This window comes from Nerophis ophidion, linkage group LG03 (genome assembly GCF_033978795.1).
Source record: "Nerophis ophidion isolate RoL-2023_Sa linkage group LG03, RoL_Noph_v1.0, whole genome shotgun sequence".
NCBI lineage: Eukaryota > Metazoa > Chordata > Actinopteri > Syngnathiformes > Syngnathidae > Nerophis > Nerophis ophidion.
The window spans coordinates 13,571,369-13,592,698 of record NC_084613.1 but is presented as its reverse complement, the minus strand read 5'-3'; the positions used below and the strand labels follow the sequence as shown (position 1 = coordinate 13,592,698).

The 21,330-nt window shown below is 41.4% G+C and overlaps 1 protein-coding gene across 1 annotated transcript in view; it reads right to left on the bottom strand.

Annotated features, from left to right (window-relative positions):
- Positions 1-11,601, bottom strand: part of met (MET proto-oncogene, receptor tyrosine kinase) — a 164,043-nt gene extending 152,442 nt beyond the window's left edge. The window contains exons 1-2 of the mRNA XM_061894302.1: positions 11,415-11,601; positions 1,686-2,883 (exon numbers count right to left, since the gene is read on the bottom strand). Of these exons, the coding sequence (XP_061750286.1) occupies positions 1,686-2,882 (1,197 nt within the window). The 5' untranslated portion in view covers position 2,883; positions 11,415-11,601. The remainder of the gene's footprint in view (positions 1-1,685; positions 2,884-11,414) is intronic.
- Between the last annotated feature and the right edge of the window lie 9,729 nt (positions 11,602-21,330).

Sequence of the window (21,330 nt, the reverse complement as noted above, 5' to 3'; positions counted from 1 at the left end):
ACCTGGATTTCTGGAAAATCCTGGATTTTTTTTTAACTTGTAAAAAAAAAAAAAAGGTTGTTTAATTTTCCAGGATGGTGGAATGTGTTGAAAGTGGAATGGTTTGAATCGGTTGAAAAATGTGGAAATGGTGCAAGTTTGAAAAACGGCCAATTCATTTTGAATGGGAAAATTTTCCCCGAAAACCTGGATTTCTGGAAAATCCTGGATTTTTTTGTAACTTGTAAAAAAAAAAAAAGGTTGTTTAATTTTCCAGGATGGTGGAATGTGTTGAAGGTGGAATGGTTTGAATCGGTTGAAAAATTTGGAAATGGTGCAAGTTTGAAAAACGGCCAATTCATTTCGAATGGGAACATTTTCCCGGAAAACCTGGATTTCTGTAAAATCCTGGATTTTTTTTTCAACTTGTAAAAAAACAAAGGTTGTATAATTTTCCAGGATGGTGGAATGTGTTGAAAGTGGAATGGTTTGAATCGGTTGAAAAATGTGGAAATGGTGCAAGTTTGAAAAACGGCCAATTCATTTTGAATGGGAACATTTTCCCGGAAAACCTGGATTTCTGGAAAATCCTGGATTTTTTTTTAACTTGTAAAAAAAAAGGTTATCTAATTTTCCAGGATGGTGGAATGTGTTGAAAGTGGAATGGTTTGAATCGGTTGAAAAATGTGGAAATGGTGCAAGTTTGCAAAACGGCCAATTCATTTTGAATGGGAAAATTTTCCCGGAAAACCTGGATTTCTGTAAAATCCTGGATTTTTTTTTAACTTGTAAAAAAAAAAAAGGTTGTTTAATTTTCCAGGATGGTGGAATGTGTTGAAAGTGGAATGTTTTGAATCGGTTGAAAAATGTGGAAATGGTGCAAGTTTGAAAAACGGCCAATTCATTTTGAATGGGAAAATTTTCCCGGAAAACCTGGACTTCTGGAAAATCCTGGATTTTGTTTTAACTTGTAAAAAAAAACAAAAGGTTGTTTAATTTTCCAGGATGGTGGAATGTGTTGAAAGTGGAATGGTTTGAATCGGTTGAAAAATGTGGAAATGGTGCAAGTTTGAAAAACGGCCAATTCATTTTGAATGGGAACATTTTCCCGGAAAACCTGGATTTCTGGAAAATCCTGGATTTTTTTTTAACTTGTAAAAAAAAAGGTTATCTAATTTTCCAGGATGGTGGAATGTGTTGAAAGTGGAATGGTTTGAATCGGTTGAAAAATGTGGAAATGGTGCAAGTTTGAAAAACGGCCAATTCATTTTGAATGGGAAAAATGTCCCGGAAAACCTGGAGTCTGGGTAATCTGGGAATTTTTTGGAATTTGTCAAGGGAAAGCCCGCATTGCTGAGTAGGCTGAACAGTTTTCAGTTGGAACGGTTTGAATCGGATGAAAAATGTGGACGTTGAAAAAGTTGAAAAAATAGATTAATTTTGGTGTAGAAAATCATGTGGGAATGTTTTGGAGCATTCACACAATTAAATATATTTTTAACACGTTCATGACTGGGACACTTCTGGGATCAAAGTAAATATTCTATTGGTTTTGAAAATGGAAAATATCCAAATGGCCACAGGTTTTGATTTTTCAGCGGCCAAAGTTTGGACTGGAAAGTTCCGACATTTTGTGACGGACACAGTTTTAAAGGTGATTGCTGATTGGTGCAGAAAGACACGGCCCCGCCCCCCTGGAGACTCACCACGTTGTAGCAGGAGCGTTGGCGCGAGCCGGTGAAGTGGTGCGGCTCCACCGTGTTGCACTTGTCCATGTACATCTTCAGCATGCTGTTCAGGTGCTTGACGCTCATCACGCACACCGCCGAGTCGGCGGCGGGCTCGCTGGAGTCGGGCTTGCCCCGGGCGAAGGCGGCGAAGAGGACGTCGTCGCCCTCCTCCACCTTCAGCTGCTTCTGGAGCTCCACGTCGTCGCCCACCTTGGCCACGTGCGCCGCCTGCAGCAGGTTGAAGACCTTCACATCCTCTGCCGAGCGCCGCCGGCGCCGCTTGTGGGTGCTGATGCACTCCAGCGGCATCTCCACGTAGCGGCGGATGACGATGTCGGAGGAGCAGGTGCGCGCCACGCGGGTGTGGAAGGCGCGCGAGTCCTCGCTGACCTGCTGCACGGTCAGGAAGTAGGCGAAGGGTCCGCTGTGGAAGGAGTAGACGTAGCGCAGGTGGTAGTTCCCGCGCAGGGACGGGATCAGGTCCATGTGGGACAGGCTGGAGAAGAAGGTGAAGCCGTTCTGGCTGGTCTTCATCTTCCTCAGGGAGAAGGTGTGAGGACGGCTCCAAGACTTCCCGGGACTCCCCAAGCCCGGGATCTCCGAGTTGCCCACGAAGAACTTGATGACGTTGCTCTCCACGTTGAGCACCTGGGAGCCCGACGGGCCGACCACCACGTCGGGGTCGGCGGCCTGACCCGCGCCCGGTCCCACCTTCTCCGCAAAGCAGTACACGTCCTGGTCCACGGTCTTGGGGCCGGTGTCGTCGTCCAGGACGTGGCGGCGGCAGACGCCGTTGTCGGCCGAGCCGCAGCTGTACAGACCCTTGTCGTACATGTTCTCCACCACCAGGGCCAGGTTGCGGTTGTCCGCCAAGCCGGCGCCGCCGGCGCCCCGGCCGCAGGTCTCGTTGGCCAGCAGGGGGCCCGTGCGGTACTCGGACAGTCGGGCCAGGTCGGGGCTCAGGGCATAGATCCTGTTCACCGCTCCCACGTAGACCACGCCGTCCAGCACCACCATGTTCTGCACGGGGAAGTCGGCGGTGAAGGTGGGGAGCTGGTGGTTGACGGACAGGTTGACTTTGGAGCCCTCGGAGGACTTGTCGCACTGGGCGTGCACGCCGGACACGCCCAGGGACCACAGCAGCACCAGCGTTTGCAGGAGGCGCCGATTCATCCTGGGACAAAAGATACAAGACGTCAGATCATCACAAAGACCGGAACCTGGTCTTAAAGGAGTCCCACGTGTTGTTCCGTCCCCTCTCACACCACCGCCGCTGGTCGGGCCTGGTGAGCGCGCTCGGGTTGCGACCCGGTGAATCATGCAAACAGAAGTGGGCGGGGCACCCACTTTACGTTTGGACGGCGACGGCCTCGGGGGAGCAAAGATAAACTCGATTAGAAGCAAAGAGGGAGCGGGACCCTCGCGCCGCGTAATAAATCACATCGCTTCTGAATGGCGGCGCGGCCCGGCGGGGGAGGGGCTTGAACGGGCTTTGTGGTGCCGCCGTAGGAGGAAGCAATAGTGCGTTTGTTGGAAAAACATGCACCCGCTTACAATATCACATGTTGTGTTGCTTCTAATCCTTACACAACACAACGCTAATGCTACACAACACAATGCTAATGCTACACAACCCAGTGCTAATGACACACAACACAGTGCTGATGACACACAACATAATGCTGATGTAACACAACACATTGCTAATGATGCACAACACAATACTAATGATACACAACACAATGCTGATACCACACAACACAATGCTGACGCCACACAACACAATGCTAATGCTACACAACCCGATGTTAATGCTAAACAACACAGTGCTAATGACACACAACATAATGCTGATGATAGACAACACATTGCTAATGATGCACAACACAATGCTGATACCACACAACACAATGCTGATGCCACACAACACAATGCTAATGACACACAACAAAATGCTGATGCTATACAACACATTGCTAATGCTACACAACACAAAGCTGATGATACACAACATAATGATAATGCTACACAACATAAAGCTAATGCTACACAACACAATGCTAATGCTATACAACAGAATGTTATTGTTACACAAAACTATGGTAATGCTACACAACACAATACTAATGTTATACAACACAATGCTACAAAATGCAATGCTAATTTAACATGACATAATGCTAATGCTAAACAACACTTTGCTATTGCTACACAACACAACGCTAATGACACACACCTTAATGCTGATGATACACAACACAATGCTTATGCTACACAACACAATGCTAATGCTACAAAACACAATGCTGATGATACACAACAAAATGCGGATGCCACACAACACATTGCTAATGCTACACAACACAAAGCTGATGATACGCAACATAATGATAATGCTACACAACATAAAGCTAATGCTACACAACAGAATGCTATTGTTACACAACACTATGGTAATGCTACACAACACAATACTACTGTTATACAACGCAATGCTACAAAACACAATGCTAATTTAACATGACACAATGCTAATGCTAAACAACACAATGCTGATGATACACAACACACTGCTAATTATGTCCAATACAATACTAAAGATACACGTACATCCCAATGCTAATGATACACAACACTGATGATACACAACACCTTGCTAATGATGTACAATACTAATGCTACACAACCCAATGCTAATGCTACACAACACAATACTAATGCCACAACACACATTGCTAATGCTTCACAACACAAAGCTGATGATACACAATAGAATGCTAATGCTACACAACACAATGCTAATACTACACAACAGACTGCTATTGTTACACAACACTATGCTAATTGTATACAACATGACGATACTGTTATACAACACAATGCTACAAAACACAAGGCTAATGTTACATGAGACAATGCTAATGCTGAACAACACCTTGCTACACAACCCAATGCTATTACTACAAAACACAATGCTGATGACACAAAACACAATGAGAATGTTACACAACACAATGCTCATGCTAAACAACACAATGTTAATGCTACACAATACAATGCTAATGTTACACAACACAGTGTGTGATATAAAGTGCGATACAAACATTCCTGCAGAATGTTTACTTGTGTGTGATATGATGTGCGATACAAACATTCCTGAAGAGTGTTTACTTGTGTGTGATATCATGTGCGATACAAGCAGTCCTGGGCTGTGTTTACTTGTGTGTGTGATATCATGTGCGATAAAAGCAGTCCTGCAGCATGTTTACTTGTGTGCACAAGCAGTTTGGCAGCTTGTTTACCTGTGTGTGATATCATGTGCGATACAATCAAATCCTGCACAGTGTTTACTTGTGTGTTATATCATGTGCGATACAAGCAGTCCTGGACTGTGTTTACTTGTCTGTGTGATATCATGTGTGATAAAAGCAGTTCTGCAGCATGTTTACTTGTGTGTGATATCATGTGCGATACAAGCAGTCCTGGACTGTGTTTACTTGTGTGTGTGATATCATGTGTGATACAAGCAGTCCTGAAGCATGTGTACTTGTGTGTGATATCATGTACAATACAAGCAGTCCTTCAGAGTGCCTAATTGTGTGTGTGATAACATGTGCGATACAAGCAGTCATGCCGAATGTTTAGTTGTGTTTGATATTAAGTGCGATACAAGTTGTCCCGCTGCGTTTTTACTTGTGTGTGATATCATGTATGATACAATGAGTCCTGCACAGTTTTTACTTGTGTGTGATACCATGTGCGATACAAGCAGTCCTACAGCGTGTTTACTTGTGTGTCATATCATGTGTGATACAAGCAGTCCTGAAGCATGTGTACTTGTGTGTGATATCATGTACAATACAAGCAGTCCTTCAGAGTGCCTAATTGTGTGTGTGATAACATGTGCGATACAAGCAGTCATGCCGAATGTTTAGTTGTGTATGATATTAAGTGCGATACAAGTTGTCCTGCTGCGTTTTTTACTTGTGTGTGATATCATGTATGATACAATGAGTCCTGCACAGTTTTTACTTGTGTGTGATACCATGTGCGATACAAGCAGTCCTACAGCGTGTTTACTTGTGTGTCATATCATGTGTGATACAAGCAGTCCTTAAGCATGTGTACTTGTGTGTGATATCATGTACAATACAAGCAGTCCTTCAGAGTGCTTAATTGTGTGTGTGATAGCATGTGCGATACAAGCAGTCATGCCGAGTGTTTAGTTGTGTGTGATATCAAGTGCAATACAAGTTGTCCTGCTGCGTTTTTACTTGTGTGTGATATCATGTGCGAGACAAGCAGTCCTGCAGCGTGTTTACTTGTGTGTGATACCATGTGCGATACAAGCAGTCATGCCGAGTGTTTAGTTGTGTGTGATATCAAGTGCGATACAAGTTGTCCTGCTGCGTTTTTACTTGTGTGTGATATCATGTGCGATACAAGCAGTTCTGCAGGGTGTTTACTTGTGTGTGTGATAATATGTGCGATACAAGCAGTCCTGCAGCATGTGTACTTGTGTGGGATATCATGTGCGATACAAGCAGCATGTTTACTTGTGCCAAGCCGGACAGACATTTAACATCTAAATGTCCTCCAATAAACACACAATTGCTTCTATTTTACTAAAGTCATTTACAAAAGGTAAACATGCTAAGTAAGCTATAGGCTACTAAGAGCTAGCAGCTACACAACAGCTAAGCACACAATAGCACACTAGCTAGACATAGGTAGTATTCATTGAACAATAAAAGGTGAATTTGTCAAAATAAACAAGTATAAAATAAACATATTTGCATTTCACTTGCACATACAAAGTCCAAGGCCGAACGTTTTAGAAAGTATCCAGTAACAAACGTGTCCGCACCATTCAATTTTGATTTAACGTCAGGAATTATGACCACAATGACCACTATACTTCAACTTAAAGACAGATATGAAAGATATGTTATTGTTTTTCACAACTACCATTGTTCTCTGAGTTATTTCAAGTATGTACTATGATTCGTGCTGATACTGCTTTGGATTAATATCAGTATCGGCCAATACTTGAAGGGGTTTCTTATCATACAAAAGAGCAAGAGGGACAGCCCAAGTTTAAGGACATCTAGTTTTGAATATGATCCTTGATATCGAGCAGGGGCAGGATATGAAGTCCTTCCCCCTGAAAACCTTTCCTACTATTTATCATCACCATTTCAGACAACACAGCTGAGGAGAAAGTTTCATTTAATTCAACGTAAAACTCAACAAAAATGACAAAAATTCACTTTCTAGCTTAGTACGAAAAAGTTAAAAAAAAACACTGAATATGCAGCAAAAATGTCTTTGTTTAATTATTGTGACTTAAAAAAAAAGTCTGCATGTTGGAATAGGTCAACAGAGAGTACAACAGTGGAGAATGAACGTGTGAAATTTGGATTAGGTCAACAAAATGTACAACAGTTGAGAATGAACATGTGAATATTGGAATAAGTCAAAATAGAGGACAACAGTCGAGAATGAACGTTTACATTTTGGAATAAGTCAACAGAGAGTACAACAGTGGAGAATGAAGGTGTGAATTTTGGAATAAATTCACAGAAAGTACAACAGTGGAGAATGAAGGTGTGAATTTTGGAATAGGTCAACAAAAAGAAAAACAGTGGAGAATGAACGTGTGAATTTTAGAATGAGTCAACAAAAAGTACAAAAGTGGAGAATGAATGTGTGAATTTTAGAATAAGTCAACAAAAAGTACAGCAGTGGAGAATGAACATGTGAATTTTGGAATAAGTCAACAGAGAGTACAACAGTGGAGAATGAACATGTGAATTTTAGAATACGTCAACAGAGAGTACAACAGTGGAGAATGAACATGTGAATTTTGGAATAAGTCAACAAAAAGTACAGCAGTGGAGAATGAACGTGTGAATTTTGGAATAAGTCAATAGAGAGTACAACAGTGGAGAATGAAGGTGTGAATTTTAGAATAAGTCAACAGAGAGTACAACAGTGGAGAATGAACATGTGCATTTTGGAATAAGTTCACAGAAAGTACAACAGTAATTTTCCTCCAGGGGATTATTAAACTATTTCTGATTTCTGACAGTGGAGAATGAACGTCTGAATTTTGGAATAAGTCAACAAAAAGTGCAACAGTGGAGAATGAACATGCAAATGTTGGAACAAGTCAACAAAAAAGTGCAACAGTGAAGAATGAACATGTGAATTTTGGAATAAGTCAACAAACAGTAAAACAGTGGAGAATGAACGTGTGAATTTTGGAATAAGTCAACAGAGAGTACAACAGTGGAAAATGAACGTGTGAATTTTGGAATAAATTCACAGAAAGTACAACAGCGGAGAATGAAGGTGTGGATTTTGGAATAGGTCAAAAAAAAGAAAAACAGTGGAGAATGAACATGTGAATTTTAGAATGAGTCAACAAAAAGTACAAAAGTGGAGAATGAATGTGTGAATTTTAGAATAAGTCAACAAAAAGTACAGCAGTGGAGAATGAACATGTGAATTTTGGAATAAGTCAACAGAGAGTACAACAGTGGAGAATGAACGTGTGAATTTTAGAATACGTCAACAGAGAGTACAACAGTGGAGAATGAACGTGTGAATTTTAGAATACGTCAACAGAGAGTACAACAGTGGAGAATGAACATGTGAATTTTGGAATAAGTCAACAAAAAGTACAGCAGTGGAGAATGAACGTGTGAATTTTGGAATAAGTCAATAGAGAGTACAACAGTGGAGAATGAAGGTGTGAATTTTAGAATAAGTCAACAGAGAGTACAACAGTGGAGAATGAACATGTGCATTTTGGAATAAGTTCACAGAAAGTACAACAGTAATTTTCCCCCAGGGGATTATTAAAGTATTTCTGATTTCTGACAGTGGAGAATGAATGTCTGAATTTTGGAATAAGTCAACAAAAAGCACAACAGCGGAGAATGAAGGTGTGGATTTTAGAATGAGTCAACAAAAAGTACAAAAGTGGAGAATGAATGTGTGAATTTTAGAATAAGTCAACAAAAAGTACAGCAGTGGAGAATGAACATGTGAATTTTGGAATAAGTCAACAGAGAGTACAACAGTGGAGAATGAACGTGTGAATTTTAGAATACGTCAACAGAGAGTACAACAGTGGAGAATGAACATGTGAATTTTGGAATAAGTCAACAAAAGGTACAGCAGTGGAGAATGAAGGTGTGAATTTTGAAATAAGTCAACAGAGAGTACAACAGTGGAGAATGAATGTGTGAATTTTAGAATAAGTCAACAGAGAGTACAACAGTGGAGAATGAACATGTTAATTTTGGAATAAGTTCACAGAAAGTACAAGAGTAATTTTCCCCCAGGGGATTATTAAAGTATTTCTGATTTCTGACAGTGGAGAATGAACGTCTGAATTTTGGAATGAGTCAACAAAAAGTGCAACAGTGGAGAATGAACATGCAAATGTTGGAACAAGTCAACAAAAAAGTGCAACAGTGAAGAATGAACATGTGAATTTTGGAATAAGTCAACAAACAGTAAAACAGTGGAGAATGAACGTGTGAATTTTGGAATAAGTCAAAATAGAGGACAACAGTAAAGAATGAACGTGTGAATTTTGGAACAAGTCAACAAAAAGTGCAACAGTGGAAAATGAAAGTGAGAATTTTGGAATAAGTCAACAAACAGTATAACAGTGGAGAATGAACATGTGAATATTGGAATAAGTCAACAAAGAGTACAACAGTGGAGAATGAACGTGTGAATTCTGAAATAAGTCAACAAAAAGTACAACAGTGGAGAATGAACGTGTGAATTCTGGAATAAGTCAACAAAAAGTACAACAGTGGAGAATGAACGTGTGAATTCTGGAATAAGTCAACAAAAAGTACAACAGTGGAGAATGAACATGTGAATTTTGGAAAAAATCCACAAACAGTACAACAGTGGAGACTGAACGTGTGAATTTTGGAATAAGTCAACAGAGAGTTCAACAGTGGAGAATGAACATGTGAATTTTGGAATAAGTCAAAATAGGAGGACAACAGAGGAGAATGAACGTGTGAATTTTGGAATATGTCAACGAAATGTACAACAGTTGAGAATGAACATGTGAATTTTGGAATAGGTCAACAGAGAGTACAACAGTGGAGAATGAACGTGTGGATTTTGGAATAAGTAATTAAAAAGTACAACAATGGAGAATGAACGTGTGAATTTTGGAATAAGTCATTAAAAAGTACAATAGTGGAGAATGAACGTGTGAATTTTGGAATAGGTCAACAACATGTCTAACAGCGGAGATTGAACGTGTGAATTTTGGAATAAATTCACTGAGAGTACAACAGTGGAGAATGAACGTGCGAATGTTGGAATAAGTCCACAGAATGTAGAAGAATGGATAATGAATGTGTGAATGTTGGAATAAATCCACAGAAATTAGAATAATGGAGAATGAACGTGTGAATTTTGGAATAAGTCAACAGAGAGTTCAACAGTGGAGAATGAACATGTGAATTTTGGAATAAGTCAAAATAGGAGGACAACAGAGGAGAATGAACGTGTGAATTTTGGAATACGTCAACAAAATGTACAACAGTTGAGAATGAACATGTGAATTTTGGAATAGGTCAACAGAGAGTACAACAGTGGAGAATGAACATGTGAATTTTAGAATGAGTCAACAAAAAGTACAACAGTGGAGAATGAATGTGTGAATGTTAGAATAAGTCAACAAAAAGTACCAGAGTGGAGAATGAACGTGTGAATTTTGGAATAAGTCATTAAAAAGTACAATAGTGGAGAATGAACGTGTGAATTTTGGAATAAGTCATTAAAAAGTACAACAGTGGAGAATGAACATGTGAATTTTGGAATACATTCACAGAGAGTACAACAGTGGAGAATGAACGTGCAAATGTTGGAATAAGTCCACAGAATGTAGAAGAATGGAGAATGAATGTGTGAATGTTGGAATAAATCCACAGAAATTAGAATAATGGAGAATGATTATTTGAATTCTGGAATAAGTAAACAAAAAGTACAACAGTGGAGAATGAACGTGTGGATTTTGGAAAAGGTCAACAACAAGTAGAACAGCGGAGAATGAACATGTGCATTTTGGAATAGGTATTAAAAAGTACAACAGTGGAGAATGAACGTGTGAATTTTAGAATAAGTCAACAAAAAGTACCACAGTGGAGAATGAACGTGTGAATTTTGGAATAAGTCATTAAAAAGTACCACAGGGGAGAATGAACGCGTGAATTTTGGAAAAAGTAATTAAAAAGTACCACAGTGGAGAATGAACGCGTGAAAACCCCGTGAAAGACAGCATGAGTCGGCTCACAATAAAAGTGACATTACAGATGTGATTGGTGCTGATACAGTTCTAACCACGAAATGATGTTTAGCATCCTATTTTGTACTCTGCGGCTTTCCTCGTGCTTCGGCCAACAGAATTTAAAAAGGTAGTGAGAGGATGACGACAGGTGAGTGTTTATGCGGAATAAAACACCTGCGGACTCACATTCGGCGGACAAAAGCGTGCGAAAGTGTCCGCTGGAGCCGCGCAGTGAGTCACGCTGCGAGGAAGTGAGCGAGCACAAAGTCACTCTTGACTTTTTTTTTTTTTTAATCCGCCTCAAAAGTCTTTTCATCAAACTTCACGGGGATAAAAAATTAAAAAGATTAAAAAAAAACCGCTATGAAACTCACCTGTTGGTCGCCTTCAAATCATATTATCCGTTCACTCTCGTCAAGTCCAAAGCAACTCTTGACCTCGGGCTGCTGCGCGCGCAAACAAAACAAAAACAAACAAACAAAAAAAGCCCCAAAAAATAAACACGCAGACGTTTATGAAGACGTGTATGTGGACGCGTGCACGCGGAGGACACGATGCTGCTGCTGCTGAGCTCCACTGACTCCGAACGCCCCCCCCCAAACCACGCCCCCTAAAGCGCGAACGCCCGTGACGTCACCAGGTAGCCCTCAATCCCCTCCCTTTGGGACAAAAACAAAACAAATCCCATCCGCCACTTGATTAGGCACACCGTCTGATGACGCGCCAGACCGGGGCAGACCACCACAACGTAGCCCTCCTCTCTTTTGATCATCCTTTCCATCCATCCATTCTTCTACCGCTTGGTGCTCCTTTTTCCTATTTCTTCTATTTCCTATTTTTTCTGGCTTCCTTTGCAATTGTGCGAGGAGGGAAAAAAAGGGTGACGATAACCACAGAACGAGGACTTGCCTTCAAAGGGGTGGAGTTTTACTTTACCACACAGTGTTGAACTTCTTTTTGCACTTGTTAAATACATGCAGGCGGTATATTTTAAGGGGAGGACAGGACAGGCTTATTTGTCCCACAAAGTGCAGGTTGCAGTGCAGGTAGGAAAGTCCACAAACAATAGGAAATAAAGAAAAGATAAAAGGGCACATCTTGAAAAATCCATGGCTATAATAATCCTCCATCCATCCATTTTCTACCGATTCTCTCTTTCGGGGTCGAGGGGGAGGGGGGCTGGAGCCTATCTCCTTTCCATCGTTTCCAATTAAGTCAGCATTGCCAGAACACGAAGATCAAACATACACAGACAGGTCACACACTTACACTTCTCTCTCTCACACACATACACACACACACACACACACACATCACATATTTTGTGCACAAACACACTCGCAGATCACACACACACACTGTTCTCACACACACATAAGCACAAAAATCACATACACAGACAGATCACACACACAGATCACACATGCATGAACACAAACAAATCACATACTGTATACACAAACAGATTATTACACACATATATTAATCAATCTCTCTCACACGCACACACAGACACACACACACAGACAGATCACATAAACACGCACACACAGAGGACACAGACACACAGATCACATTCACACATGTACACAAATCACAGAAACACTCACATACACAGATGACACAAACACACACATCACATACACACACAAACATTCACAAAGAGATCAGACACACACACAGATCACACACGCAAACACAAAGATGCACCCATCACACACACAAATCACATAAACACGTGTACACACAGATGACACAGATCTCATACACACACTGATCTCACACACTCAGATCACATACACGCACACAGATCACATAAACACGTACACACAAAGGACACAAATCGCATTCACACACTGATCACACACACACACGTACAAAAATCACACAAACACAGATGACACAGACACACAAATCACACACACACACACAGATTCACAGATAACATACACGCACGCTGACACAGACACACCGATCACACACGCACACGGACACAAATCACATAAACACACGTACACACAGATGACACAGATCACATACACACACAGATCTCACACACTCAGATCACATAAACAGTTCACATAAACACGCGCACACAAAGGACACAGATCACATTCACTCATTGATCACACACACACACACAGATCACACACGCAAACACAAAGAGGCACCCATCACACACACAAATCACACAAACACGTGTACACACAGATGACACAGATCTCATACACACAAAGATCTCACACACTCAGATCACATACACACACACAGATCACATAAACACGCACGCACAAAGGACACAGATCGTATTCACACACTGATCACACACACACACACGTACAAAAATCACACAAACACAAATGACACAGACACACAAATCACACACACACACACAGATTCACAGATCACATACACGCACGCTGACACAGACACACCGATCACACACGCACACGTACACAAATCACATAAACACACGTACACACAGATGACACAGGTCACATACACACACAGATCTCACACACTCAGATCACATACACAGTTCACATAAACACGCGCACACAAAGGACACAGATCACATTCACTCACGGATCACACACACACACGTACACAAATCACATAGACACAGATGACACAGACACACACACATTCACAGATCACATACACGCACACTGACACAGACACACCGATCAAACACACACACACAAATCACATAAACACGCATACACATAGAGGACACAGATCACATTCACACACAGATCTCACACACTCAGATCACATACACGCACACAGATCACAAACAAGCACACACAAATGAGACAGACACAGATCACATTCACACAATGATCTCACACACACACGTACACAGATCATATAAACACACACGCACACACAGATGACACAGACACACAGATCATATACAAACACATTCACAGATCACAAACACGCACACAGATATCAGATACATAGTTCACGCAGACACACAGATCACACACAAACCCACCAATCACACATGCACATGTAAACAAATCACATAAACACGCTTACAAACAAATGACACAGATCACATACACACAATCAGATCACATTCACGCACACAAGGACAACAGACGCACACATCACATACACACACAAACATTCACACAGAGATCAGACACACACACAGATCACACACACAAACACAAAGATGCACCCATCACACACACACACAAATCACATAAACACGTGTACACACAGATGACACAGATCTCATACACGCACAGATCTCACACACTCAGATCACATACACGCACACAGATCACATAAACACGCACGCACAAAGGACACAGATCGCATTCACACACTGATCACACACGTACAAAAATCACACAAACACAGATGACACAGACACACAAATCACATACACAGATTCACAGATCACATACACGCACGCTGACACAGACACACCGATCACACACGCACACGTACACAAATCACATAAACACGCGTACACACAGATGACACGGATCACATACACACACAGATCTCACACACTCAGATCACATACACAGTTCACATAAACACACACACACACACAGAGACGGATCACATAAACACGCACACACAGAGGACACAGACACACAGATCACATTCACACATGTACACAAATCCCAGAAACACTCACATACACAGATGACACAGACACACACATCACATACACACACAAACATTCACGCAGAGATCAGACACACACACAGATCACACACTCAAACACAAAGATGCACCCATCACACACACACACACACAAATCACATAAACATGTGTACACACAGATGACACAGATCTCATACACACACAGATCTCACACACTCAGATCACGTACACGCACACAGATCACATAAACACGCAAGCACAAAGGACACAGATCGCATTCACACACTGGTCACACACACACACACACACGTACAAAAATCACACAAACACAGATGACACAGACACACAAATCACACACACACACAAATTCACACATCACATACACACACAAACATTCACACAGAGATCAGACACACACACAGATCACACACGCAAACACAAAGATGCACCCATCACACACACACACAAATCACATAAACACGTGTACACACAGATGACACAGATCTCATACACACACAGATCTCACACACTCAGATCACATACACGCACACAGATCACATAAACACGCACACACAAAGGACACAGATCGCATTCACACACTGATCACACACACACACACGTACAAAAATCACACAAACACAGATGACACAGACACACAAATCACATACACAGATTCACAGATCACATACACACACGCTGACACAGACGCACCGATCACACACGCACACGTACACAAATCACATAAACATGCGTACACACAGATGACACAGAACACATACACACACAGATCTCACACACTCAGATCACATAAACAGTTCACATAAACACACGCACACAAAGGACACAGATCACATTCACTCACTGATCACACACACACACACACACACACAGATCAAACACGCAAACACAAATATGCACCCATCACACACACACACAGATCACACACACACACACACACACACATCACATAAACACGTGTACACACAGATGACACAGATCTCATACACACACAGATCTCACACACTCAGATCACATACACGCACACAGATCACATAAACACGCACGCACAAAGGACACAGATCGCATTCACACACTGATCACACACACACACACGTACAAAAATCACACAAACACAGATGACACAGACACACAAATCACATACACACACACAGATTCACAGATCACATACACGCACGCTGACACAGACACACCGATGACACACGCACACGTACACAAATCACATAAACACGCGTACACACAGATGACACAGATCACATACACACACAGATCACACACACTCAGATCACATAAACAGTTCACATAAATACGCGCACACAAAGGACACAGATCACATTCACTCACTGATCACACACACATACACAGATCACACACGCAAACACAAAGATGCACCCATCACACACACACACACACAAATCCCATAAACACGTGTACACACAGATGACACAGATCTCATACACACACAGATCTCACACGCACACAGATCACATAAACACGCACGCACAAAGGACACAGATCGCATTCACACACTGATCACACACACACACGTACAAAAATCACACAAACACAGATGACACAGACACACAAATCACATACACACACAAAGATTCACAGATCACATACACGCACGCTGACACAGACACACCGATCACACACGCACACGTACACAAATCACATAAACACGCGTACACACAGATGACACAGATCACATACACACACAGATCTCACACACTCAGATCACATACACAGTTCACATAAACACACGCACACAAAGGAAACAGATCACATTCACTCACTGATCACACACACACACATACACAAATCACATAGACACAAATGACACAGACACACACACATTCACAGATCACATACACACACACTGACACGGACACACCGATCACACACACACACACAAATCACATAAACACGCATACACATGGAGGACACAGACACACATCACATACACACACAAACATTCACACAGAGATCAGACACACACACAGATCACACACGCAAACACAAAGATGCACCCATCACACACACACACAAATCACATAAACACGTGTACACACAGATGACACTGATCTCATACACACACAGATCTTACACACTCAGATCACATACACGCACACAGATCACATAAACACGCACGCACAAAGGACACAGATTGCATTCACACACTGATCACACACACACACGTACAAAAATCACACAAACACAGATGACACAAACCACATACACGGATTCACAGATCACATACACGCACGCTGACACAGACACACCGATCACACACGCACACGTACACAAATCACATAAACACGCATACACACAGATGACACAGATCACATACACACACAGATCTCACACACTCAGATCACATACACAGTTCACATAAACACACACACACACAGACAGATCACATAAACACGCACACACAGAGGACACAGACACACAGATCACATTCACACATGTACACAAATCACAGAAACACTCACATACACAGATGACACAGACACACACATCACATACACACACACACACATTCACACAGAGATCAGACACACACACAGATCACACACGCAAACACAAAGATGCACCCATCACACACTCACACACAAATCACATAAACACGCATACACATAGAGGACACAGACACACACATCACATACACACACAAACAGTCACACAGAGATCAGACACACACACAGATCACACACGCAAACACAAAGATGCACCCATCACACACACACACACACACACAAATCACATAAACACGTGTACACACAGATGACACTGATCTCATACACACATAGATCTTACACACTCAGATCACATACACGCACACAGATCACATAAACACGCACGCACAAAGGACACAGATTGCATTCACACACTGATCACACACACACACGTACAAAAATCACACAAACACAGATGACACAAACACATAAATCACATACACAGATTCACAGATCACATACACGCACGCTGACACAGACACACCGATCACACACGCACACGTACACAAATCACATAAACACGCATACACACAGATGACACAGATCACATACACACACAGATCTCACACACTCAGATCACATACACAGTTCACATAAACACACACACACACAGACAGATCACATAAACACGCACACACAGAGGACACAGACACACAGATCACATTCACACATGTACACAAATCACAGAAACACTCACATACACAGATGACACAGACACACACATCACATACACACACACACACACATTCACACAGAGATCAGACACACACACAGATCACACACGCAAACACAAAGATGCACCCATCACACACTCACACACAAATCACATAAACACGTGTACACACAGATGACACAGATCTCATACACACACAGATCTCACACACTCAGATCACATACACGCACACAGATCACATAAACACGCACGCACAAAGGACACAGATCGCATTCACACACTGATCACACACACACACACGTACAAAAATCACACAAACACAGATGACACAGACACACAAATCACATACACACACACAGATTCACAGATCACATACACGCACGCTGACACAGACACACCGATCACACACGCACACGTACACAAATCACATAAACACACGTACACACAGATGACACAGATCACATACACACACAGATCACACACACTCAGATCACATAAACAGTTCACATAAATACGCGCACACAAAGGATACAGATCACATTCACTCACTGATCACACACACACACACACACATACACAAATCACATAGACACAGATGACACAGACCCACACACATTCACAGATCACATACACGCACACTGACACAGACACACCGATCACACACACACACACACAAATCACATAAACACGCATACACATAGAGGACACAGATCACATTCACACACAGATCTCACACACTCAGATCACATACACGCACACAGATCACAAACAAGCACACACAAATGACACAGACACAGATCACATTCACACAATGATCACACACACACGTACACAGATCATATAAACACACACGCACACACAGATGACACAGACACACAGATCACATACACACACATTCACAGATCACAAACACGCACACAGATATCAGATACACACTTCACGCAGACACACAGATCACACACATACACACCAATCACACATGCACATGTAAACAAATGACATAAACACGCGTACAAACAAATGACACGGATCACATACACACACTCAGATCACATTCACGCACACAAGGACAACAGACGCACACATGCACACACACAAATCACATAAACAACAACACACAAACACACACAGAAAACAAACACACGCACACACACACACAGCCAAGTTGCGGAAAGTCCATGTGGTGTCTTTAATTAATTAATTATAGTTACACTTATTAGGTGATTGATTAAAGTAAGATAATATAATTGTTGCTTTTTCTCATCGAATGAGTTGATTGATGGTTGCAGCCCAACTACTTACAGATCGATTTAAATCAATAATAGTACAATAATAGCTGGATGGATATTTTTATAGCGAAAAGATCAACAACATAACAACAACAATTGATCAGTAATATATCAATACTAGCTGGATGGATATTTGCATCTAGAAAACATCAATAATAGCTGGATGGATGTTTCTATAGAAAAGGATCAATAACAGACCAATAATAGATCAGTAATTGATCAATACTATCTGGATGGATATTTGGATGTAGGGAAGATAGAGCAGGGTGGATAAATATTTGCTGAGTCAGCGAGTGAGCGCTGCTGGAGCAAGAAGTGCAGTCCAGTTTCAAAAACGAAGATGACTTCCTTTGCACCTGACACTTCACTCTACCAAGTGAGTGAGTCACAACATTGCAAAGAGTCGCTGAGGCGTGAATAAGTGAAGCCACTGTGAGGGTGAATCACAGCAACATTCCTGTGTCCCACTTCCTGACACAAAGGAGGGCACAACCACCGCCACCACCATCACCATCATCATCATCTTCATCATCATCCTGGCACACAGCCTCCATGCTGCACAGTCACATGACCACACACACTCCTATCATGAATACATGAATTGTCTCTTACATTAACCTGCTCACTTCATTCCTGTGGATGTCACCGCAAAGCTGAACTGAAAGGTTCGTCGAATGTGGACTCAATGTTGGAATAAGTCAACAGAGTACAGAAGTGGAGAATGAACGTGTGAATGCTGGTGTAAGTCAACATGAAGTAGAAGAACGGACAATGAATGTGCAAATGTTGAATAAGTCCACACAGAGTACAAAAGTGGAGAATGAACGTGTGAATGCTGAAATAAGTCAACATAAAGTAGAAGAACGGACAATGAATGTTCAAATGTTGGAATAAGTCTACAGAGAGTACAACTGTGGAGAATGAACGTGTGAATATTGGAATAAGTCAGAGAGTACAACTGTGGAGAATGAACGTGTGAATGCTGAAATAAGTCAACATAGTAGAAGAACGGAGAATGAATGTGTAAATGTTGGAATAGGTCCACAGAGAGTACAACAGTGGAGAATGAACGTGTGAATGTTGGAATAAGTCTACAGAGAGTACAACAGTGGAGAATGAACATGTGAATATTGGAATAAGTCAGAGAGTACAACTGTGGAGAATGAACGTGCGAATGCTAAAAAAAAGGCAACATATAGCAAAAGAACAGAGAATGAATGTGCAAATGTTGGAATAGGTCCACAGAGAGTACAACAGTGGAGAATGAACGTGTGACTGTTGGAATAAGTCCACAGAGAGTAAAACAATGGAGAATGAACGTGTGAATGTTGGAATAAGTCAACAGTGAGTACAACTGTGGAGAATAAACATGTGAATATTTGAATAGGTCAACAGAAAGTAGAAGAATTAACGTGTGCATGTTGGAATAAGTCCACAGAGAGCATAACAGTGGATAATGAATGTGTGAATGTGGGAATAAGTCAGAGAGAGTACAACAGTGGAGAATGAACATGTGAATTTTTCAATAGTTCAACAGAAAGTAAAAGAATGAAAGTGAATGTTGGAGTAAATCAACAGGGAGTATAGCAGTGGAGAATGAATATGTGAATGTTGGAATAAGTCCACAGTGAGTATAGCAGTGGAGAATGAACATTTTAATGTTAGAAAAGGTCCACAGAAAGTAGAAACATGAATGTGTGAATGCTGGAGTAAGTCAACACAAAGTAGAGGAATGCATGTGTGAATGTTGGAGTAAGCCAAAAGAAAGTTAAAGAATGGATGTGTGAGTGTTGGAGTAAGTCAACAGAAAGTAGAAGAATTAATATGTGAATGTTGGAGTAAGCCAAAAGAAAGTTAAAGAATGGATGTGTGAATGTTGGAGTAAGTCAACAGAAAGTAGAAGAATGAATATGTGAATGTTGGAGTAAGTCAACAAAAAGTAGAAGAATGAATGTGTGAATGTTGGAGTAAGTCAACAAAAAGTAGAAGAATGAATGTGTGAATGTTGGAGTAAGTCAACAAAAAGTAAAAGAATGAATGTGTGAATGTTGGAGTAAGTCAACAGAATGTAGAAGAATGAATGTGTGAATGTTGGAGTAAGTCAACAAAAAGTAAAAGAATGAATATGTGAATGTTGGAATAAGTCCAAAGTGAGTATAGC